A 25,510-nucleotide genomic window follows, 5' to 3' on the forward strand; every position below is an offset into this window, starting at 1 on the left:
GTGTTAGATAGAGGGTGGTGCTCTCATTAACATGACATCTCTTTGTGTTAGATAGAGGGCGGTGCTCTCATTAACATGACATCTCCTTGTGTTAGATAGAGGGTGGTGCTCTCATTAACATGACATCTCCTTGTGTTAGATAGAGGGCGGTGCTCTCATTAACATGACATCTCCTTGTGTTAGATAGAGGCGATGCTCTCATTAACATGACATCTCCTTGTGTTAGATAGAGGGTGGTGCTCTCATTAACATGACATCTCCTTGTGTTAGATAGAGGGTGGTGCTCTCATTAACATGACATCTCCTTGTGTTAGATAGAGGGTGGTGCTCTCATTAACATGACATCTCCTTGTGTTAGATAGAGGGTGGTGCTCTCATTAACATGACATCTCCTTGTGTTAGATAGAGGGTGGTGCTCTCAGTAACATGACATCTCCTTGTGTTAGATAGAGGGCGGTGCTCTCATTAACATGACATCTCCTTGTGTTAGATAGAGGGTGGTGCTCTCATTAACATGACATCTCTTTGTGTTAGATAGAGGGCGGTGCTCTCATTAACATGACATCTCCTTGTGTTAGATAGAGGGTGGTGCTCTCATTAACATGACATCTCCTTGTGTTAGATAGAGGGCGGTGCTCTCATTAACATGACATCTCCTTGTGTTAGATAGAGGGCGATGCTCTCATTAACATGACATCTCCTTGTGTTAGATAGAGGGTGGTGCTCTCATTAACATGACATCTCCTTGTGTTAGATAGAGGGTGGTGCTCTCATTAACATGACATCTCCTTGTGTTAGATAGAGGGTGGTGCTCTCATTAACATGACATCTCCTTGTGTTAGATAGAGGGTGGTGCTCTCATTAACATGACATCTCCTTGTGTTAGATAGAGGGTGGTGCTCTCAGTAACATGACATCTCCTTGTGTTAGATAGAGGGCGGTGCTCTCATTAACATGACATCTCCTTGTGTTAGGTAGAGGGCGGTGCTATCATTAACATGACATCTCCTTGTGTTAGATAGAGGGCGGTGCTCTCATTAACATGACATCTCCTTGTGTTAGATAGAGGGCGGTGCTCTCATTAACATGACATCTCCTTGTGTTAGGTAGAGGGCGGTGCTCTCATTAACATGACATCTCCTTGTGTTAGATAGAGGGTGGTGCTCTCATTAACATGCCATCTCCTTGTGTTAGATAGAGGGTGGTGCTCTCATTAACATGCCATTTCCTTGTGTTAGATAGAGGGCGGTGCTCTCATTAACATGACATCTCCTTGTGTTAGATAGAGTGCGGTGCTCTCGTTAACATGACATCTCCTTGTGTTAGATAGAGGGCGGTGCTCTCATTAACATGACATCTCCTTGTGTTAGATAGAGGGTGGTGCTCTCATTAACATGACATCTCCTTGTGTTAGATAGAGGGCGGTGCTCTCATTAACATGCCATCTCCTTGTGTTAGATAGAGGGCGGTGCTCTCATTAACATGACATATCCTTGTGTTAGATAGAGGGCGGTGCTCTCATTAACATGCCATCTCCTTGTGTTAGATAGAGGGTGGTGCTCTCATAAACATGACATCTCCTTGTGTTAGATAGAGGGTGGTGCTCTCATTAACATGACATCTCTTTGTGTTAGATAGAGGCTGGTGCTCTCATTAACATGCCATCTCCTTGTGTTAGATAGAGGGGGGTGCTCTCATTAACATGACATCTCCTTTTGTTAGATAGAGGGCGGTGCTCTCATTAACATGACATGTCTTTGTGTTAGATAGAGGGCGGTGCTCTCATTAACATGACATCTCCTTGTGTTAGATAGAGGGTGGTGCTCTCATTAACATGACATCTCCTTGTGTTAGATAGAGGGGGGTGCTCTCATTAACATGACATCTCCTTGTGTTAGATAGAGGGCGGTGCTCTCATTAACATGACATCTCCTTGTGTTAGATAGAGGGTGGTGCTCTCAGTAACATGACATCTCCTTGTGTTAGATAGAGGGTGGTGCTCTCATTAACATGACATCTCCTTGTGTTAGGTAGAGGGCGGTGCTATCATTAACATGACATCTCCTTGTGTTAGATAGAGGGCGGTGCTCTCATTAACATGACATCTCCTTGTGTTAGATAGAGGGCGGTGCTCTCATTAACATGACATCTCCTTGTGTTAGGTAGAGGGCGGTGCTCTCATTAACATGGAATCTCCTTGTGTTAGATAGAGGGTGGTGCTCTCATTAACATGCCATCTCCTTGTGTTAGATAGAGGGTGGTGCTCTCATTAACATGCCATTTCCTTGTGTTAGATAGAGGGCGGTGCTCTCATTAACATGACATCTCCTTGTGTTAGATAGAGGGCGGTGCTCTCGTTAACATGACATCTCCTTGTGTTAGATAGAGGGCGGTGCTCTCATTAACATGACATCTCCTTGTGTTAGATAGAGGGTGGTGCTCTCATTAACATGACATCTCCTTGTGTTAGATAGAGGGCGGTGCTCTCATTAACATGCCATCTCCTTGTGTTAGATAGAGGGCGGTGCTCTCATTAACATGACATATCCTTGTGTTAGATAGAGGGCGGTGCTCTCATTAACATGCCATCTCCTTGTGTTAGATAGAGGGTGGTGCTCTCATAAACATGACATCTCCTTGTGTTAGATAGAGGGTGGTGCTCTCATTAACATGACATCTCTTTGTGTTAGATAGAGGGTGGTTTTCTCATTAAACATGCCATCTCCTTGTGTTAGATAGAGGGGGGTGCTCTCATTAACATGACATCTCCTTGTGTTAGATAGAGGGCGGTGCTCTCATTAACATGACATGTCTTTGTGTTAGATAGAGGGCGGTGCTCTCATTAACATGACATCTCCTTGTGTTAGATAGAGGGCGGTGCTCTCATTAACATGACATCTCCTTGTGTTAGATAGAGGGCGATGCTCTCATTAACATGACATCTCCTTGTGTTAGATAGAGGGTGGTGCTCTCATTAACATGACATCTCCTTGTGTTAGATAGAGGGCGGTGCTCTCGTTAACATGACATCTCTTTGTGTTAGATAGAGGGTGGTGCTCTCATTAACATGACATCTCCTTGTGTTAGATAGAGGGTGGTGCTCTCATTAACATGACATCTCCTTGCGTTAGATAGAGGGTGGTGCTCTCATTAACATCCCATCTCCTTGTGTTAGATAGAGGGCGGTGCTCTCATTAACATGACATCTCCTTGTGTTAGATAGAGGGCGGTGCTCTCATTAACATGACATCTCCTTGTGTTAGATAGAGGGCGGTGCTCTCATTAACATGACATCTCCTTGTGTTAGATAGAGGGCGGTGCTCTCATTAACATGACATCTCCTTGTGTTAGATAGAGGGCGGTGCTCTCATTAACATGACATCTCCTTGTGTTAGATAGAGGGCGGTGCTCTCATTAACATGACATCTCTTTGTGTTAGATAGAGGGCGGTGCTCTCATTAACATGACATCTCCTTGTGTTAGATAGAGGGCGGTGCTCTCATTAACATGACATCTCCTTGTGTTAGATAGAGGGCGGTGCTCTCATTAACATGACATCTCCTTGTGTTAGATAGAGGCGGTGCTCTCATTAACATGACATCTCCTTGTGTTAGATAGAGGGTGGTGCTCTCATTAACATGACATCTCCTTGTGTTAGATAGAGGGTGGTGCTCTCATTAACATGACATCTCTTTGTGTTAGATAGAGGGTGGTGCTCTCATTAACATGACATCTCCTTGTGTTAGATAGAGGGCGGTGCTCTCATTAACATGACATCTCCTTGTGTTAGATAGAGGGCGGTGCTCTCATTAACATGACATCTCCTTGTGTTAGATAGAGGGTGGTGCTCTCATTAACATGACATCTCCTTGTGTTAGATAGAGGGTGGTGCTCTCATTAACATGACATCTCCTTGTGTTAGATAGAGGCGGTGCTCTCATTAACATGACATCTCCTTGTGTTAGATAGAGGGTGGTGCTCTCATTAACATGACATCTCTTTGTGTTAGATAGAGGGCGGTGCTCTCATTAACATGCCATCTCCTTGTGTTAGATAGAGGGCGGTGCTCTCATTAACATGACATCTCTTTGTGTTAGATAGAGGGTGGTGCTCTCATTAACATGACATCTCTTTGTGTTAGATAGAGGGTGGTGCTCTCATTAACATGACATCTCCTTGTGTTAGATAGAGGGTGGTGCTCTCATTAACATGACATCTCTTTGTGTTAGATAGAGGGTGGTGCTCTCATTAATGGCAGGAGGGCCTGCAGCTATACACTGAGCTCTGCTACGGTACTCTACACTCTATTTCCCACTGACACACACACACATGTATGCACGCACACACACACACACACACACACACACACACACACACACACACACACACTTTGACCTGAGAGATGTCCACTGTGGCCTAATTAAAAGTCAGGTAGTTGCAGGAACCGGAAGGGATGTTATTAACCACACTCAGACGGTAAGCTGAAAGTGGTTATATAATCTTAGAAAAAAGGGTTCCAAAAGGATTCTTCGGCTGTCCCCACAGAATAACCCTTTTTGGTTCCAGGTAGAACCCATTTTGGTTCCAGGTAGAACCCTCTGTGTAAAGGGTTCTATATGGAACTCAAAATGGTTCTACCTGGAACCAAAGGGGTTCTACCGAGAACCAAAAAGGGTTCTTCAAAGGGTTCTCCTATGGTGAAAGCCGAATAACTCTTTTAGGTTCTAGATAGCACTTAGTATACGACCTTGCCTCAGTGTTGACTATGTTAAAGTAAAGGTCAAATAAATAAAACAGATAAGTGAGGTCACCGACCAAATCCTGCGAGAGTCACAAAATAAGAGGGGTATGGAGGAGTTCTACAGAGGAGTTCTACAGAGGAGTGTGGAGGAGTTCTACAGAGGAGTTCTACAGAGGAGTTCTACAGAGGAGTTCTACAGAGGAGTTCTACAGAGGAGTTCTACAGAGGAGTGTGGAGGAGTTCTACAGAGGAGTTCTACAGAGGAGTTCTACAGACTAGTTCGACAGACTAGTTCTACAAAAGAGTTTGGAGGAGTTCTACAGAGGGGTGTTGAGGAGTTTTACAGAGGAGTTCTAAAGCAGGTGTTGAGGAGTTCTACAGATTAGTTATAATTCATTAATATTATTAATATGTCATTTAGCAGACGCTTTTATCCAAAGCGACTTACAGTCATATGTGCATAAATTTTTACGTATGGGTGGTCCTGGGGATCGAACCCACTACCCTGGCGTTACAAGCGCCATGCTCTACCAATTGAGCTACAGAGGACCACATCATCCGACTCAATGGACGAGATCTCCAACAAGGAACTGGCAAAGGAGGAAGTAATCTGGGAAGATACAGTATCAGTATCGTTGGTATACAGAGGGGTGTTGAGTAGTTTTATATAGGAGTTCTACAGAGGAGTTTGGATGAGTTCTACAGAGGAGTTCTACAGAGGAGTGGAGGGCTATGGAGGAGAGAGAGGGATGACTACATGGAGGAGAGGGCTATGGAGGAGAGAGAGGGATGACTACATGGAGTGGAGGGCTATGGAGGAGAGAGAGGGATGACTACATGGAGGAGAGGGCTATGGAGGAGAGAGAGGGATGACTACATGGAGGAGAGGGCTATGGAGGAGAGAGAGGGATGACTACATGGAGGAGAGGGCTATGGAGGAGAGAGAGGGATGACTACATGGAGGAGAGGGCTATGGAGGAGAGAGAGGGATGACTACATGGAGGAGAGGGCTATGGAGGAGAGAGAGGGATGACTACATGGAGGAGAGGGCTATGGAGGAGAGAGAGGGATGACTACATGGAGGAGAGGGCTATGGAGGAGAGAGAGGGATGACTACATGGAGGAGAGGGCTATGGAGGAGAGAGAGGGATGACTACATGGAGGAGAGGGCTATGGAGGAGAGAGAGGGATGACTACATGGAGGAGAGGGCTATGGAGGAGAGAGAGGGATGACTACATGGAGTGGAGGGCTATGGAGGAGAGAGAGGGATGACTACATGGAGTGGAGGGCTATGGAGGAGGGAGAGGGATGACTACATGGAGGAGAGGGCTATGGAGGAGAGAGAGGGATGACTACATGGAGGAGAGGGCTATGGAGGAGAGAGAGGGATGACTACATGGAGGAGAGGGCTATGGAGGAGAGAGAGGGATGACTACATGGAGGAGAGGGCTATGGAGGAGAGAGAGGGATGACTACATGGAGTGGAGGGCTATGGAGGAGAGAGAGGGATGACTACATGGAGTGGAGGGCTATGGAGGAGAGAGAGGGATAACTACATGGAGTGGAGGGCTATGGAGGAGAGAGAGGGATGACTACATGGAGTGGAGGGCTATGGAGGAGAGAGAGGGATGACTACATGGAGTGGAGGGCTATGGAGGAGAGAGAGATGACTACATGGAGGAGAGGGCTATGGAGGAGAGAGAGGGATGACTACATGGAGGAGAGGGCTATGGAGGAGAGAGAGGGATGACTACATGGAGGAGAGGGCTATGGAGGAGAGAGAGGGATGACTACATGGAGTGGAGGGCTATGGAGGAGAGAGAGGGATGACTACATGGAGGGGAGGGCTATGGAGGAGAGAGAGGGATGACTACATGGAGGGGAGGGCTATGGAGGAGAGAGAGGGATGACTACATGGAGGAGAGGGCTATGGATGAGAGAGAGGGATGACTACATGGAGGAGAGGGCTATGGAGGAGAGAGAGGGATGACTACATGGAGGAGAGGGCTATGGAGGAGAGAGAGGGATGACTACATGGAGGGGAGGGCTATGGAGGAGAGAGAGGGATGACTACATGGAGTGGAGGGCTATGGAGGAGAGAGAGGGATGACTACATGGAGGAGAGGGCTATGGATGAGAGAGAGGGATGACTACATGGAGGAGAGGGCTATGGAGGAGAGAGAGGGATGACTACATGGAGGAGAGGGCTATGGAGGAGAGAGAGGGATGACTACATGGAGGAGAGGGCTATGGAGGAGAGAGAGGGATGACTACATGGAGGAGAGGGCTATGGAGGAGAGAGAGGGATGACTACATGGAGTGGAGGGCTATGGAGGAGAGAGAGGGATGACTACATGGAGAGAGGGCTATGGAGGAGAGAGAGGGATGACTACATGGAGGAGAGGGCTATGGAGGAGAGAGAGGGATGACTACATGGAGTGGAGGGCTATGGAGGAGAGAGAGGGATGACTACATGGAGGAGAGGGCTATGGAGGAGAGAGAGGGATGACTACATGGAGTGGAGGGCTATGGAGGAGAGAGAGGGATGACTACATGGAGGAGAGGGCTATGGATGAGAGAGAGGGATGACTACATGGAGGAGAGAGGGCTATGGAGGAGAGAGAGGGATGACTACATGGAGGAGAGGGCTATGGATGAGAGAGAGGGATGACTACATGGAGGGGAGGGCTATGGAGGAGAGAGAGGGATGACTACATGGAGGAGAGGGCTATGGAGGAGAGAGAGGGATGACTACATGGAGGAGAGGGCTATGGAGGAGAGAGAGGGATGACTACATGGAGGAGAGGGCTATGGAGGAGAGAGAGGGATGACTACATGGAGTAGAGGGCTATGGAGAGAGAGAGAGGGATGACTACATGGAGGAGAGGGCTATGGAGGAGAGAGAGGGATGACTACATGGAGGAGAGGGCTATGGAGGAGAGAGAGAGGGATGACTACATGGAGGAGAGGGCTATGGAGGAGAGAGAGGGATGACTACATGGAGGGAGGGCTATGGAGGAGAGAGAGGGATGACTACATGGAGGAGAGGGCTATGGAGGAGAGAGAGAGGGATGACTACATGGAGGAGAGGGCTATGGAGGAGAGAGAGGGATGACTACATGGAGGAGAGGGCTATGGAGGAGAGAGAGGGATGACTACATGGAGGAGAGGGCTATGGAGGAGAGAGAGGGATGACTACATGGAGGAGAGGGCTATGGAGGAGAGAGAGGGATGACTACATGGAGGAGAGGGCTATGGAGGAGAGAGAGGGATGACTACATGGAGGAGAGGGCTATGGAGGAGAGAGAGGGATGACTACATGGAGGAGAGGGCTATGGAGGAGAGAGAGGGATGACTACATGGAGGAGAGGGCTATGGAGGAGAGAGAGGGATGACTACATGGAGGAGAGAGGGCTATGGAGGAGAGAGAGGGATGACTACATGGAGGAGAGGGCTATGGAGGAGAGAGAGGGATGACTACATGGAGGAGAGGGCTATGGAGGAGAGAGAGGGATGACTACATGGAGGGGAGGGCTATGGAGGAGAGAGAGGGATGACTACATGGAGGAGAGGGCTATGGAGGAGAGAGAGGGATGACTACATGGAGTGGAGGGCTATGGAGGAGAGAGAGGGATGACTACATGGAGTGGAGGGCTATGGAGGAGAGAGAGGGATGACTACATGGAGTGGAGGGCTATGGAGGAGAGAGAGGGATGACTACATAGAGGGAGAGGGCTATGGAGGAGAGAGAGGGATGACTACATGGAGGAGAGGGCTATGAGGAGAGAGAGGGATGACTACATGGAGTGGAGGGCTATGGAGGAGAGAGAGGGATGACTACATGGAGGAGAGGGCTATGGAGGAGAGAGAGGGATGACTACATGAGTGGAGGGCTATGGAGGAGAGAGAGGGATGACTACATGGAGGAGAGGGCTATGGAGGAGAGAGAGGGATGACTACATGGAGTGGAGGGCTATGGAGGAGAGAGAGGGATGACTACATGGAGGAGAGGGCTATGGAGGAGAGAGAGGGATGACTACATGGAGTGGAGGGCTATGGAGGAGAGAGAGGGATGACTACATGGAGGGAGGAGAGAGAGAGGATGACTACATGGAGTGGAGGGCTATGGAGGAGAGAGAGGGATGACTACATGGAGTGGAGGGCTATGGAGGAGAGAGAGGGATGACTACATGGAGGAGAGGGCTATGGAGGAGAGAGAGGGATGACTACATGGAGTGGAGGGCTATGGAGGAGAGAGAGGGATGACTACATGGAGGAGAGGGCTATGGAGGAGAGAGAGGGATGACTACATGGAGTGGAGGGCTATGGAGGAGAGAGAGGGATGACTACATGGAGGAGAGGGCTATGGAGGAGAGAGAGAGATGACTACATGGAGGAGAGGGCTATGGAGGAGAGAGAGGGATGACTACATGGAGGAGAGGGCTATGGAGGAGAGAGAGGGATGACTACATGGAGTGGAGGGCTATGGAGGAGAGAGAGGGATGACTACATGGAGGAGAGGGCTATGGAGGAGAGAGAGGGATGACTACATGGAGGAGAGGGCTATGGAGGAGAGAGAGGGATGACTACATGGAGGAGAGGGCTATGGAGGAGAGAGAGGGATGACTACATGGAGTGGAGGGCTATGGAGGAGAGAGAGGGATGACTACATGGAGTGGAGGGCTATGGAGGAGAGAGAGGGATGACTACATGGAGGAGAGGGCTATGGAGGAGAGAGAGGGATGACTACATGGAGGAGAGGGCTATGGAGGAGAGAGAGGGATGACTACATGGAGGAGAGGGCTATGGAGGAGAGAGAGGGATGACTACATGGAGGAGAGGGCTATGGAGGAGAGAGAGGGATGACTACATGGAGGAGAGGGCTATGGAGGAGAGAGAGGGATGACTACATGGAGGAGAGGGCTATGGAGGAGAGAGAGGGATGACTACATGGAGGAGAGGGCTATGGAGGAGAGAGAGGGATGACTACATGGAGTGGAGGGCTATGGAGGAGAGAGAGGGATGACTACATGGAGGAGAGGGCTATGGAGGAGAGAGAGGGATGACTACATGGAGGAGAGGGCTATGGAGGAGAGAGAGGGATGACTACATGGAGGGAGGGCTATGGAGGAGAGAGAGGGATGACTACATGGAGGAGAGGGCTATGGAGGAGAGAGAGGGATGACTACATGGAGTGGAGGGCTATGGAGGAGAGAGAGGGATGACTACATGGAGGAGAGGGCTATGGAGGAGAGAGAGGGATGACTACATGGAGGAGAGGGCTATGGAGGAGAGAGAGGGATGACTACATGGAGTGGAGGGCTATGGAGGAGAGAGAGGGATGACTACATGGAGGAGGAGGGCTATGGAGGAGAGAGAGGGATGACTACATGGAGTGGAGGGCTATGGAGGAGAGAGAGGGATGACTACATGGAGGAGAGGGCTATGGAGGAGAGAGAGGGATGACTACATGGAGGAGAGGGCTATGGAGGAGAGAGAGGGATGACTACATGGAGGAGAGGGCTATGGAGGAGAGAGAGGGATGACTACATGGAGTGGAGGGCTATGGAGGAGAGAGAGGGATGACTACATGGAGGAGAGGGCTATGGAGGAGAGAGAGGGATGACTACATGGAGTAGAGGGCTATGGAGGAGAGAGAGGGATGACTACATGGAGGAGAGGGCTATGGAGGAGAGAGAGGGATGACTACATGGAGGAGAGGGCTATGGAGGAGAGAGAGGGATGACTACATGGAGTGGAGGGCTATGGAGGAGAGAGAGGGATGACTACATGGAGTGGAGGGCTATGGAGGAGAGAGAGGGATGACTACATGGAGGAGAGGGCTATGGAGGAGAGAGAGGGATGACTACATGGAGTGGAGGGCTATGGAGGAGAGAGAGGGATGACTACATGGAGGAGAGGGCTATGGAGGAGAGAGAGGGATGACTACATGGAGTGGAGGGCTGTGGAGGAGAGAGAGGGATGACTACATGGAGTGGAGGGCTATGGAGGAGAGAGAGGGATGACTACATGGAGGAGAGGGCTATGGAGGAGAGAGAGGGATGACTACATGGAGGGGAGGGCTATGGAGGAGAGAGAGGGATGACTACATGGAGGAGAGGGCTATGGAGGAGAGAGAGGGATGACTACATGGAGGAGAGGGCTATGGAGGAGAGAGAGGGATGACTACATGGAGGAGAGGGCTATGGAGGAGAGAGAGGGATGACTACATGGAGGAGAGGGGCTATGGAGGAGAGAGAGGGATGACTACATGGAGGAGAGGGCTATGGAGGAGAGAGAGGGATGACTACATGGAGTGGAGGGCTATGGAGGAGAGAGAGGGATGACTACATGGAGGAGAGGGCTATGGAGGAGAGAGAGGGATGACTACATGGAGGAGAGGGCTATGGAGGAGAGAGAGGGATGACTACATGGAGTGGAGGGCTATGGAGGAGAGAGAGGGATGACTACATGGAGTGGAGGGCTATGGAGGAGAGAGAGGGATGACTACATGGAGGAGAGGGCTATGGAGGAGAGAGAGGGATGACTACATGGAGTGGAGGGCTATGGAGGAGAGAGAGGGATGACTACATGGAGGAGAGGGCTATGGAGGAGAGAGAGGGATGACTACATGGAGTGGAGGGCTATGGAGGAGAGAGAGGGATGACTACATGGAGTGGAGGGCTATGGAGGAGAGAGAGGGATGACTACATGGAGTGGAGGGCTATGGAGGAGAGAGAGGGATGACTACATGGAGGAGAGGGCTATGGAGGAGAGAGAGGGATGACTACATGGAGTGGAGGGCTATGGAGGAGAGAGAGGGATGACTACATGGAGGAGAGGGCTATGGAGGAGAGAGAGGGATGACTACATGGAGTGGAGGGCTATGGAGGAGAGAGAGGGATGACTACATGGAGGAGAGGGCTATGGAGGAGAGAGAGGGATGACTACATGGAGGAGAGGGCTATGGAGGAGAGAGAGGGATGACTACATGGAGTGGAGGGCTATGGAGGAGAGAGAGGGATGACTACATGGAGGAGAGGGCTATGGAGGAGAGAGAGGGATGACTACATGGAGGAGAGGGCTATGGAGGAGAGAGAGGGATGACTACATGGAGTGGAGGGCTATGGAGGAGAGAGAGGGATGACTACATGGAGTGGAGGGCTATGGAGGAGAGAGAGGGATGACTACATGGAGTGGAGGGCTATGGAGGAGAGAGAGGGATGACTACATGGAGTGGAGGGCTATGGAGGAGAGAGAGGGATGACTACATGGAGGAGAGGGCTATGGATGAGAGAGAGGGATGACTACATGGAGTGGAGGGCTATGGAGGAGAGAGAGGGATGACTACATGGAGGAGAGGGCTATGGAGGAGAGAGAGGATGACTACATGGAGGAGAGGGCTATGGAGGAGAGAGAGGGATGACTACATGGAGGAGAGGGCTATGGAGGAGAGAGAGGGATGACTACATGGAGGAGAGGGCTATGGAGGAGAGAGAGGGATGACTACATGGAGGAGAGGGCTATGGAGGAGAGAGAGGGATGACTACATGGAGGAGAGGGCTATGGAGGAGAGAGAGGGATGACTACATGGAGTGGAGGGCTATGGAGGAGAGAGAGGGATTACATTTACATTTTTACATTTTAGTCATTTAGCAGACGCTCTTATCCAGAGCGACTTACAGGAGCAATTAGGGTTAAGTACCAACAATTAAACAAAATCATCTACAAACAATGAATGCGAACACTTCAAGGCATAGGAGTAAAAACACACCCTAAAAAATGTCATCCAATACTTCACTTATTCTGCAACTACTGTATGTACAGACAATCACACTTTGTTACGAGGTTTGTACTGTGCTTCTAAATAGGAGATTAATGATGATGACCATGTATTTTCAGTCACAAGCCTGGGGATATTTACCAATGGAAACATGAGTGGCAACAATGTCTGAAGGGAGCAGGTAAGATGATCTTCCTTCCTTCAAATAATAATCTCTTAGTGATAAAGATACTTTAGTCTTATTTATCTCTTAAAACACATGCAATACAGGAAAACAATATTCCTCATTAAACCCCTCACATTTGCAAACAAAATTTCAAAAATGATTTATAAAACTTTCCTGCCTAATAATTACACGTGTCCCAGATTTATCTTCTGAAAATACAACAAGCACTGGTTATGTAAAAAAATAAATAATATAATACTCCAAACTCGCTACTGCAACACAGCAGTCACAAAAACACAAGTCACATTCCTGTGTGCAATATGCATGAGCATGTGTCTCTGCCTGCACGCATGTCTGTATTAGTGTACGTGTGTTAAAGTTTTAAAAACGCAATAGATTATGGCGATAGTCATACAGCATGAATGTCAGCAGCATAGGACAACGACTCCACAGAGAGCAGAAACATGTGAGGCGAGGCTGCTCGGAGGGGTATAAGAGGTAGGGGGCGCCAATGATCCCCGTGTCCGTCAATCTGTCTGTCCGACAGTGTTCCTGCTCAGAGTTCACTGTTCTTCTCCATCCACTCCCCCTGTGTGTCAGTGTGCCTGTCCAGGGCCTTCTCAGGCCTCCTCTGCCTCTGGGAAGTTGAGGATCTTGCGGTGGGCTTGCCTCTGGTACTGCTGCTGTTTGAAGTACACCTTAAACGCTCCCTTGACGGCCACAAACGCGATCCCACCCAGGATGGTCCTCTGCAGGTTGGAGTTGACGCTGCTGAACATGAGTTTGCCAACGATGGTGGCGATGGTGGGAAAGACCAGGGCGCCACACAGGATCCTGGTGGCTGACACGTGGTCCGCCAGGGGGCTGGCCTCTGCCGGGATACGAGGCACTGGACACCCAATCCCTGGGAAGATGCTGTTGAGGATCTGCAGCTTGTTGGAGTACTTCCTCCAGAAGCGCAGCACGTAGTCCTCCCAGCGGATCATCTTCCCCAGGATCAGCATGACGGGGATGGTGGGCAGGCCGATAAGCAGGAACAGGGGGTCTGCCCGCTCCATCACATCCAGGCCCTCCTTATGGCCCACCACCTGCATGACAGTGACGGCCCCGTAGGTGACAGCGGGATGACTACATGGAGTGGAGGGCTATGGAGGAGAGAGAGGGATGACTACATGGAGTGGAGGGCTATGGAGGAGAGAGAGGGATGACTACATGGAGGAGAGGGCTATGGAGGAGAGAGAGGGATGACTACATGGAGGAGAGGGCTATGGAGGAGAGAGAGGGATGACTACATGGAGGAGAGGGCTATGGGATGACTACATGGAGTGGAGGGCTATGGAGGAGAGAGAGGGATGACTACATGGAGTGGAGGGCTATGGAGGAGAGAGAGGGATGACTACATTTCAGTACAAATGTGTCTGGACCTGGTCTGACTTCACTGTAGATATCTGTGATTTGTAACATTACAAGACATTGTGGTCCAACAATGAGTAAAGTCATGCAAGACATTAATTGTTTCAGCCTTGCACCTTTGCAACAAGCTCTCACAGTCTCACTAAAGTGTTCAACGTTTTTCCAAGGGGGGGATGAACGTCAATTTTCGACCGTGAAGTTTCCTACCGGGTAAGGTAAGGGTGAAGGTTTGGGAAAGGGTTAAAACAGAAAAAATTAAAGCACTGCCTAGCCCTGGAATTGAACCCGTGATCCTCAGAGACGGAGCGCACACGGTTCAAGCTCTTCCTCTCTCCCCATCAAGATAGTAAAAGGTGCTCACGATGCCCCTAGTGGACAGTATTGCATCTCCCAACATCCAAGGGACCTGGACAAACGTTGAATACTGAAGTCGATCTGGTGTGACCTGACAGTTTTTTTCCCTCTGCGCTGTTTAACTTTTATTGTTGTGTGTGTGTGTGTGTGTGTGTGTGTGTGTGTGTGTGTGTGTGTGTGTGTGTGTGTGTGTGTGTGTGGGTGGGGGGTAATAGGATATGTTAATATAATGTTAATATATACGCATTTATAATTAGCACTTACTGTAAGTAGTTAATTCACTTTTCAGCTTCATAATAAAAGCCTAATTACCTGTTATTTGCAATTAAATAATACCTCGTTAGCTGCAATGATTTTATTTCGCGCCGTAACGCGATAGCACTCTGGTAACCAACGACTCAGATTTTTAAAATATCAACTTGTCGCAACTCTCAACCCTCTTTTTCACACCATCCACTAGAACCATCCAGCTCGTCGAGGCCAGGAATAGATCTCAATGTTCAAGTCCTTTTTATTTTATTCACGTCGACAATCCCAATATTAACATGCACCGCAGCTCGCAGCAGGTGTTTTAGTCTCGCATTTTAATTGCTTGCGCATTTCTTATATATTCAGAGTGAGTGCAGAACATTTGCATAGTGGTAGCGCTTCCAACACTGGTGAAACGTGAGGGTGACGAAAGGTTTCTGTTGCTGTAACCATATGAATAATACAGCTGTCTGACCTGCTGGTGAAACGTGAGGGTAAAAGTTTATGTTGCTGTAACCATATTAACAATACAGCTGTCTGACCTGCTGGTGAAACGTGAGGGTGACAAAAGGTTTCTGTAACACTTTACTTGACACCCAGTGTCACAATCATGTCATAATATGTCATAACATCTGACTAATTTTCATAACCTGTCATAGTATGGTCATAACACTGTCATGACCCATATATTTACAGCTATTGTGACATATTATTGCACTATTTTATGGCTGGTTATGACACCTAGATAAGAGTGTGACAACCCACATTTATTCAAATTTTTTTTTTTTCTCTGCCAAGAAGTTTCCTTTCGTTTCAAAGTTTGTCTCTTAAATTTTTTGTTTTTGTTGTAATGAATTCTTTACGGTTATGTTTTTTTTTTCATCATATTTTAAATAACTTGTGGAAAATACACTTCATGACATTGTCAAGAAGCATTATGACCATCTTGTATCACTTTACTTGGACTAAGAAGCTACATTTTTATGACACTGTCAAGAAGCATTATGACATCATTATCATATAAGCCAGACATGACGTTATATCAGTCATCAGTCAAAAAGAAGGTGTCTTGTTCTGCTCCTGAAATATTCTCCTGCAGTCCTCCCAGTCATCAGCATTGAAACACACACACACACACACACACACACACACACACACACACACACACACACACACACACACACACACACACACACACACACACACACACACACACACACACACACACACACACACACACACACATTCTATTCTGTTGGTGCCCGAAACAGACTGAGGAAACGTACGTCTTTCCTACATACGCCTTTCCTACTTCCTCAGTAGTTGGTATTCAGATTTACCAAATGCAGGCGTTTAATGTGCCCTCCAGGTGTGTCTACCTTGCGCACACTGAATAAATGTAATTCAACTGGTGAAAATCCTCCCAACTGCTGGCAAACAGATTTTCTTGTGGATTTTTTTTCAATAGACTTTTCAGTACATTTATCTTAAGCCATCCCTTTAAATACGGTGTACCTTTAATTAGCATTTTGTTGACATACTCACTAGAACACACAGAGAGAACAGGTTCAAAATATAGAGATCAATTAAAGTCTCCCGAGTGGCGCAGTGGTGTAAGGCACTGCATCGCAGTGCTAGCTGTGCCACTAGAGATCCTGGTTCGAATCCAGGCTCTGTCGTAGCCGGCTGCGGCAGGGAGACCCATGGGGCGGCGCATAATTAGACAGCGTCGTCCAGGGTAGGGGAGGGAATGGCCGGCAGGGATGTAGCTCAGTTAGTAGAGCATGGTGTTTGCAACGCCAGGGTTGTGGGTTTGATTTCCACGGGGGGCCAGTATGAAAATGTATGCATTCACTTAACTGTAAATTGCTCTGGATAAGAGCGTCTGCTAAATGACAAAAAAAATTAATAAGATATATAAATATATGCATATTGTTCTCCGTTGGTAGATTTAAAAATACTCTGTTTTTGTAGATTATTTAGCAACATTTTAAGGTCAGGAAAATGAATTAAATGAATTAAATAAATTAAAAATCTCATAAATCTACATACAATACCCCATAATGACAAAGCAAAAAAAAAAAATTTGAATTTGGTTTTACATTTATTTGGATTTAAATATACTTAAGTATCAAAAGTAAATGTATTTGCAAAAATATTCTGAAGTATCAAAAGTATTATATTAAGCAAACCAGACGGCAGTATTTTCTTTATTTCTTTATGTACGGATAGCCAGGGGCACATCAGTTCATCAGATCAGAGGCAGTAGGGATGACCAGGGATGTTCTCTTGATAAGTGTGTGAATTTGTCCTCCTAAGCTTTCAAAATGTAATGAGTACTTTTGGGTGTCAAGTATAAACACCATGGGACCACGCAGCCGTCATACCGCTCAGGAAGGAGACGCGTTCTGTCTCCTAGAGATGAATGTACTTTGGTGCGAAAAGTGCAAATCAATCCCAGAACAACAGCAAAGGACCTTGTGAAGATGCTGCCTTGTGAAGATGCTGAAGGAAACAGGTACAAAAGTATCTATATCCACAGTAAAACAAGTCCTATATCGACATAACCTGAAAGGCCGCTCAGCAAGGAAGAAGCCACTGCTCCAAATCCGGCATAAAAAAGCCATACTACGGTTTGCAACTGCATATGGGGACAAAGATTGTACTTTTTGGAGAAATGTCCTCTGGTCTGATGAAACAAATATAGAACTGTTTGGCCACAATGACCATCGTTATGTTTGGAGGAAAAAAGGGGGCTCTTGCAAGCCGGAGAACACCATCCCAACCGTGAAGCACAGGGGTGGCAGCATCATGCTGTGGGGGTGCTGTGCTGCAGGAGAGACTGGTGCACTTCACAAAATAGAAGGCATCATGAGGAAGGAAAATGATGTGGATATATTGAAGCAACATCTCAAGACATCAGTCAGGAAGCTAAAGCTTGGTCGCGAATGGGTCTTCCAAATGGACAATGACCCCAAGCATTCTTCCAAAGTTGTGGCAAAATGGCTTAAGGACAACAAAGTCAAGGTATTGGAGTGGCCATCACAAAGCCCTAACCTCAATCCTATAGAAAAGTTGTGGGCAGAACTGAAAAGTGTGGAGGAAGCCTACAAACCTGACTCAGCTCTGTCAGGAGGAATGGGCCAAAATTCCCCCAACTTATTCTGGGAAGCTTGTGGAAGGCTACCCGAAACGTTTGACCCATGTTAAACAATTTAAAGGCAATGCTACCAAATACTAATTGAGTGTATGTAAACTTCTGACCCACTGGGAATGTGATGAAAGAAATAAAAGCTTAAATAAATAATTCTCTCTACTATTATTCTGACATTTCACATTCTTAAAATAAAGTGGTGATCCTAACTGACCTCAGACAGGGAATCTTTACTAGGATTAAATGTCAGGAATTGTGAAAAAATGAGTTTAAATGTATTTGGCTAAGGCGTATGTAAACTTCCGACTTCAACTGTATATACAGTGGGGAGAACAAGTATTTTATACACTGCCGATTTTGCAGGTTTTCCTACTTACAAAGCATGTAGAGGTCTGTAATTTTATCATAGGTACACTTCAACTGTGAGAGACGGAATCTAAAACAAAAATCCAGAAAATCACATTGTATGATTTTTAAGTAATTAATTTGCATTTTATTGCATGACATAAGTATTTGATACATCAGAAAAGCAGAACTTAATATTTGGTACAGAAAACTTTGTTTGCAATTATAGAGATCATATGTTTCCTGTAGGTCTTGACCAGGTTTGCATACACTGCAGCAGGGATTTTGGCCCACTCCTCCATACAGACCTTCTCCAGATTCGTCAGGTTTCGGGGCTGTCACTGGGCAATACGGACTTTCAGCTCCCTCCAAAGATTTTCTATTGGGTTCAGGTCTGGAGACTGGCTAGGCTACTCCAGGACCTTGAGATGCTTCTTACGGAGCCACTCCTTAGTTGCCCTGGCTGTGTGTTTCGGGTCGTTGTCATGCTGGAAGACCCAGCCACAACCCATCTTAATTGCTCTTACTGAAGGAAGGAGGTTGTTGGCCAAGATCTCACGATACATGGCCCCATCCATCCTCCCCTCAATACGGTGCAGTCGTCCTGTCCCCTTTGCAGAAAAGCATCCCCAAAAAATGATGTTTCCACCTCCATGCTTCACGGTTGGGATGGTGTTCTTGGGGTTGTACTCATCCTTCTTCTTCCTCCAAACACGGCGAGTGGAGTTTAGACCAAAAAGCTCAATTTTTGTCTCATCAGACCACATGACCTTCTCCCATTCCTCCTCTGGATCATCCAGATGGTCATTGGCAAACTTCAGACGGGCCTGGACATGCACTGGCTTGAGCAGGGGGACCTTGCGTGCGCTGCAGGATTTTAATCAATGACGGCGTAGTGTGTTACTAATGGTTTTCTTTGAGACTGTGGTCCCAGCTCTCTTCAGGTCATTGACCAGGTCCTGCAGTGTAGTTCTGGGCTGATCCCTCACCTTCCTCATGATCATTGATGCCCCACGAGGTGAGATCTTGCATGGAGCCCCAGACCGAGGGTGATTGACCGTCATCTTGAACTTCTTCCATTTTCTATAATTTTATAAAATAATTGCGCCAACAGTTGTTGCCTTCTCACCAAGCTGCTTGCCTATTGTCCTGTAGCCCATCCCAGCCTTGTGCAGGTCTACAATTGTATCCCTGATGTCCTTACACAGCTCTCTGGTCTTGGCCATTGTGGAGAGGTTGAAGTCTGTTTGATTGAGTGTGTTGACAGGTGTCTTTTATACAGGTAATGAGTTCAAACAGGTGCAGTTAATACAGTTAATGAGTGGAGAAAAGGAGGGCTTCTTAAATAAAAACTAACAGGTCTGTGAGAGCCGGAATTCTTACTGGTAGGTAGGTGATCAAATACTTATGTCATGCAATAAAATGCAAATTATTACTTTAAAATCATACAATGTGATTTTCTGGATTTTTGTTTTAGAATCCGTCTCTCACAGTTGAAGTGTACCTATGATAAAAATTACAGACATGCTTTGTAAGTAGGAAAACCTGCAAAATCGTCAGTGTATCAAATACTTGTTCTCCCCACTGTATATATATACAGTACCAGTCAAAAGTTTGGACACACCTACTCATTCCAGGGTTTTTCTTTATTTGTACTATTTTCTACATTTTAGAATAATAGTGAAGACATCAACACTATGAAATAACACATATGGAATCATGTAGTAAGCAAGAAAGTGTTTAACAAATTCTTCAAAAAGCCACCCTTTGCCTTGATTACAACTTTGCACACTCTTGGCATTCTCTCAACCAGCTTCACCTGTAATGCTTTTCCAACAGTCTTGAAGGAGTTCCCACATATGCTGAGCACTTGTTGGCTGCTTTTCCTTCACTCTGCGGTCCGACTCATCCCAAACCATCTCAATTGGGTGGAGGTCGGGGGATTGTGGAGGCCAGGTCATCTGATGCAGCACTCCATCACTCTCCTTCTTGGTCAAATAGCCCTTGCACAGCCTGGAGGTGTGTTGGGTCATTGTCCTGTTGAAAAACAAATGATAGTCTCACTAAGCCTAAACCAGATGGGATGGCTTATCACTGCAGAATGCTGTGGTAGCCATGCTGGTTAAGTGTGCCTTGAATTCTAAATAAATCACAGACAGTGTCACCAGCAAAGCACCCCCACACCATAACACCTCCTCCTCCATGCTTTACGGTGGGAGATCATCCGTTCACCCACACCGCGTCTCACAAAGACACAGCGGTTGGAACCAAAAATCTCCAATTTGGAATCCAGACCAAAGGACACATTTCCACCAGTCTAATGTCCATTGCTCCTGTTTCTTGGCCCAAGCAAGTCTCTTCTTATTGGTGTCTTTTAGTAGTGGTTTCTTTGCAGCAATTTGACCATGAAGGCCTGATTCACACAGACTCCTCTGAACAGTTGATGTTGAGATGGGTCTGTGACTTGAACTCTGTGAAGCATTTCTTTGGGCTGCAATTTCTGAGGCTGGTAACTCTAATGAACTTATCCTCTGCAGCAGAGGTAACTCTGGGTCTTCCTTTCCTGTGCCGGTCCTCATGAGAGCCAGTTTCATCATAGCGCGTAATGGTTTTTGCGACTGCACTTGAAGAAACTTTCAAAGTTCTTGACATTTTCCGGATTGACTGACCATCACGTCTTGAAGTAATGCTTAATTGAGCTGTTCTTGCCATAATATGGACTTGGTCTTTTACCAAATATGGCTATCTTCTCTATACCACCCCTACCTTGTCACAACACAACTGATTGGCTCAAACGCATTAAGAAGGAAATACATTTCACAGATTCACTTTTAAGAAGGCACACCTGTTAATTGAAATGCATTCCAGGTGACTACCTCATGAAGCTGGTTGAGAGAATGCCAAGAGTGTGCAAAGCTGTCATCAAGGCAAAGGGTGGCTATTTGTGGTCCTCTGTAGCTCAGCTGGTAGAGCACGGCGCTTGTAACGCTAAGGTAGTGGGTTTGATCCCCGGGACCACCCATACACACAAAAAAATGTATGCACGCATGACTGTAAGTCGCTTTGGATAAAAGCGTCTGCTAAATGGCATATTATTATTATTTGAAGAATCTCAAATATAAAATATATTTTTAATATGTTTAACACTTTTTTGGTTACTATATGATTCCATATGTGTTATTTCATAGTTCTGATGTCTTCACTATTATTCTACAATGTAAAAAACTGTAAAAATAAAGAAAAACCCTTGAATGAGCAGGTGTCCAAACTTTTGACTGTTAGTGTATATAAATATAAATACTCAGGACTCTGACGTCGCTCGTCCTAATATTTCTGTATTTCTTATTTCCATTCTTTAACTTTTTAGATTTGTGTGTAATTGTTGTGTATTATTAGATATTACTGCACTGTTGGAGCTAGATCCGCCATAACAAAATATAGCTAAATAGCTAAATATGTGTAACATTATAGTTTGATAACCAGACCATCAGGGCTCATTCATGTGGAAATAGCCAGATTCCTGATGCTCTGCATCTGTGCCTCCTCTCTTTGGAAACCAGAAGATCACAAAACAACAAAGATTGACAATGTCTTGTCAGGTGATGATGGGTTGAATATTCATGTCTGTGTGCAAATGTTTATCGCATCATATAACAGTATTATTGTTAGCTCTATGGGTAGATTGACGTTAGCACATTAGCACCATAGGCTGTTATTTTTAATTTAACCTTCTTTTCCCCCTGGCACAAAGGCGAGAAACCTGGTGAGATCCCGTGTTCAGCTTGGAATGCTGCTCAATATAAAGACGTATTTAAATGTGCGACCTGGGACAGAAAAAACAAAAGGTATGGTTTGGCCGTTAAGTTTCCTAACAAACACCGCATCTCTTTGCACCAACTCACCTTCCAAGATTTTCATGACTGAGTCCCAAATGACACAGTGTTCCCTATATAGTTGCACTGCTTCCTGCAGAGCTCTGGACAAAAGAAGTGCACTATATAGGGAATAGGGTGACATTTAGGACCTTCGCCCAAGTCATCCTGACGCATTTCACCTTAGCAGTTTGTCTATGTTCCCATCACCACTTATAGTTCCTGTTGGGCAAGGTGGTTACCTGACATATCACTGCTTTAATACTAATGGTGTTGCATGCTGGGCAAGGTTGTTACCTGACATATCACTGCTTTATTACTATTGGTGTTGCATGCTGGGCAAGGTTGTCACCTGACATATCACTGCTTTATTACTAATGGTGTTGCATGCTGGGCAAGGTTGTTACCTGACACATCACTGCTTTATTACTAATGGTGTTGCATGCTGGGCAAGGTTGTTATCTGACACATCACTGCTTTATTACTAATGGTGTTGCATGCTGGGCAAGGTTGTTATCTGACATATCACTGCTTTATTACTAATGGTGTTGCATGCTGGGCAAGGTTGTTATCTGACATATCACTGCTTTAATACTAATGGTGTTGCATGCTGGGCAAGGTTGTTATCTGACATATCACTGCTTTATTACTAATGGTGTTGCATGCTGGGCAAGGTTGTCACCTGACATATCACTGCTTTAATACTAATGGTGTTGCATGCTGGGCAAGGTTGTTATCTGACATATCACTGCTTTAATACTAATGGTGTTGCATGCTGGGCAAGGTTGTTACCTGACATATCACTGCTTTATTACTAATGGTGTTGCATGCTGGGCAAGGTTGTTACCTGACATATCACTGCTTTATTACTAATGGTGTTGCATGCTGGGCAAGGTTGTTACCTGACACATCACTGCTTTATTACTAATGGTGTTGCATGCTGGGCAAGGTTGTTACCTGACATATCACTGCTTTATTACTAATGGTGTTGCATGCTGGGAAAGGTTGTTACCTGACATATCACTGCTTTATTACTAATGGTGTTGCATGCTGGGCAAGGTTGTTACCTGACATATCACTGCTTTATTACTAATGGTGTTGCATGCTGGGAAAGGTTGTTACCTGACATATCACTGCTTTAATAATAATGGTGTTGCATGCTGGGCAAGGTTGTTACCTGACATATCACTGCTTTAATAATAATGGTGTTGCATGCTGGGCAAGGTTGTTACCTGACATATCACTGCTTTATTACTAATGGTGTTGCATGCTGGGAAAGGTTGTTACCTGACATATCACTGCTTTAATAATAATGGTGTTGCATGCTGGGCAAGGTTGTTACCTGACAAATCACTGCTTTAATACTAATGGTGTTGCATGCTGGGCAAGGTTGTTACCTGACATATCACTGCTTTAATACTAATGGTGTTGCATGCTGGGCAAGGTTGTTACCTGACATATCACTGCTTTAATACTAATGGTGTTGCATGCTGGGCAAGGTTGTTACCTGACATATCACTGCTTTAATACTAATGGTGTTGCATGCTGGGCAAGGTTGTTACCTGACATATCACTGCTTTAATACTAATGGTGTTGCATGCTGGGCAAGGTTGTTACCTGACATATCACTGCTTTATTACTAATGGTGTTGCATGCTGGGCAAGGTTGTTATCTGACATATCACTGCTTTAATACTAATGGTGTTGCATGCTGGGCAAGGTTGTCACCTGCCATATCACTGCTTTATTACTAATGGTGTTGCATGCTGGTTAAGGTTGTTACCTGACATATCACTGCTTTAATACTAATGGTGTTGAATGCTGGGCAAGGTTGTTACCTGACATATCACTGCTTTATTACTAATGGTGTTGCATGCTGGGCAAGGTTGTTACCTGACATATCACTGCTTTATTACTAATGGTGTTGCATGCTGGGCAAGGTTGTTACCTGACATATCACTGCTTTATTACTAATGGTGTTGCATGCTGGGAAGGTTGTTACCTGACACATCACTGCTTTATTACTAATGGTGTTGCATGCTGGGCAAGGTTGTTACCTGACACATCACTGCTTTATTACTAATGGTGTTGCATGCTGGGCAAGGTTGTTATCTGACATATCACTGCTTTATTACTAATGGTGTTGCATGCTGGGCAAGGTTGTTACCTGACATATCACTGCTTTATTACTAATGGTGTTGCATGCTGGGCAAGGTTGTTACCTGACATATCACTGCTTTTTTACTAATGGTGTTGCATGCTGGGCAAGGTTGTTACCTGACATATCACTGCTTTAATACTAATGGTGTTGCATGCTGGGCAAGGTTGTTACCTGACATATCACTGCTTTATTACAAATGGTGTTGCATGCTGGGCAAGGTTGTTACCTGACATATCACTGCTTTAATACTAATGGTGTTGCATGCTGGGCAAGGTTGTTACCTGACATATCACTGCTTTATTACAAATGGTGTTGCATGCTGGGCAAGGTTGTTACCTGACATATCACTGCTTTAATACTAATGGTGTTGCATGATGGGCAAGGTTGTTACCTGACATATCACTGCTTTAATACTAATGGTGTTGCATGCTGGGCAAGGTTGTTACCTGACATATCACTGCTTTAATACTAATGGTGTTGCATGCTGGGCAAGGTTTGTTACCTGACATATCACTGCTTTAATACTAATGGTGTTGCATGCTGGGCAACGTTGTTACCTGACATATCACTGCTTTATTACTAATGGTGTTGCATGCTGGGCAAGGTTGTTATCTGACATATCACTGCTTTATTACTAATGGTGTTGCATGCTGGGCAAGGTTGTTACCTGACATATCACTGCTTTATTACTAATGGTGTTGCATGCTGGGAAAGGTTGTTACCTGACATATCACTGCTTTAATAATAATGGTGTTGCATGATGGGCAAGGTTGTTACCTGACATATCACTGCTTTAATACTAATGGTGTTGCATGCTGGGCAAGGTTGTTACCTGACATATCACTGCTTTATTACTAATGGTGTTGCATGCTGGGCAAGGTTGTTGTCTGACACATCACTGCTTTAATACTAATGGTGTTGCTTGCTGGGCAAGGTTGTTACCTGACACATCACTGCTTTATTACTAATGGTGTTGCATGCTGGGCAAGGTTGTTACCTGACATATCACTGCTTTATTACTAATGGTGTTGCATGCTGGGCAAGGTTGTTACCTGACATATCACTGCTTTATTACAAATGGTGTTGCATGCTGGGCAAGGTTGTTACCTGACATATCACTGCTTTATTACTAATGGTGTTGCATGCTGGGCAAGGTTGTTGTCTGACACATCACTGCTTTAATACTAATGGTGTTGCATGCTGGGCAAGGTTGTTACCTGACATATCACTGCTTTATTAATAATGGTGTTGCATGCTGGGCAAGGTTGTTAC

The 25,510-nt window shown here is 46.1% G+C and overlaps 1 protein-coding gene across 1 annotated transcript in view; it reads right to left on the bottom strand.

Moving 5' to 3' along the window:
• Positions 1-12,385: 12,385 nt before the first annotated feature.
• LOC123485349 (E3 ubiquitin-protein ligase MARCHF5-like) overlaps positions 12,386-25,510 on the bottom strand; it is a 44,681-nt gene continuing 31,556 nt past the window's right edge. Inside the window, exon 2 of the mRNA XM_045216260.1 lies at positions 12,386-13,819. Coding sequence (XP_045072195.1) covers positions 13,312-13,819 — 508 coding nt within the window. The 3' untranslated portion in view covers positions 12,386-13,311. The remainder of the gene's footprint in view (positions 13,820-25,510) is intronic.

This window comes from Coregonus clupeaformis, unplaced genomic scaffold (assembly GCF_020615455.1).
Source record: "Coregonus clupeaformis isolate EN_2021a unplaced genomic scaffold, ASM2061545v1 scaf0655, whole genome shotgun sequence".
NCBI lineage: Eukaryota > Metazoa > Chordata > Actinopteri > Salmoniformes > Salmonidae > Coregonus > Coregonus clupeaformis.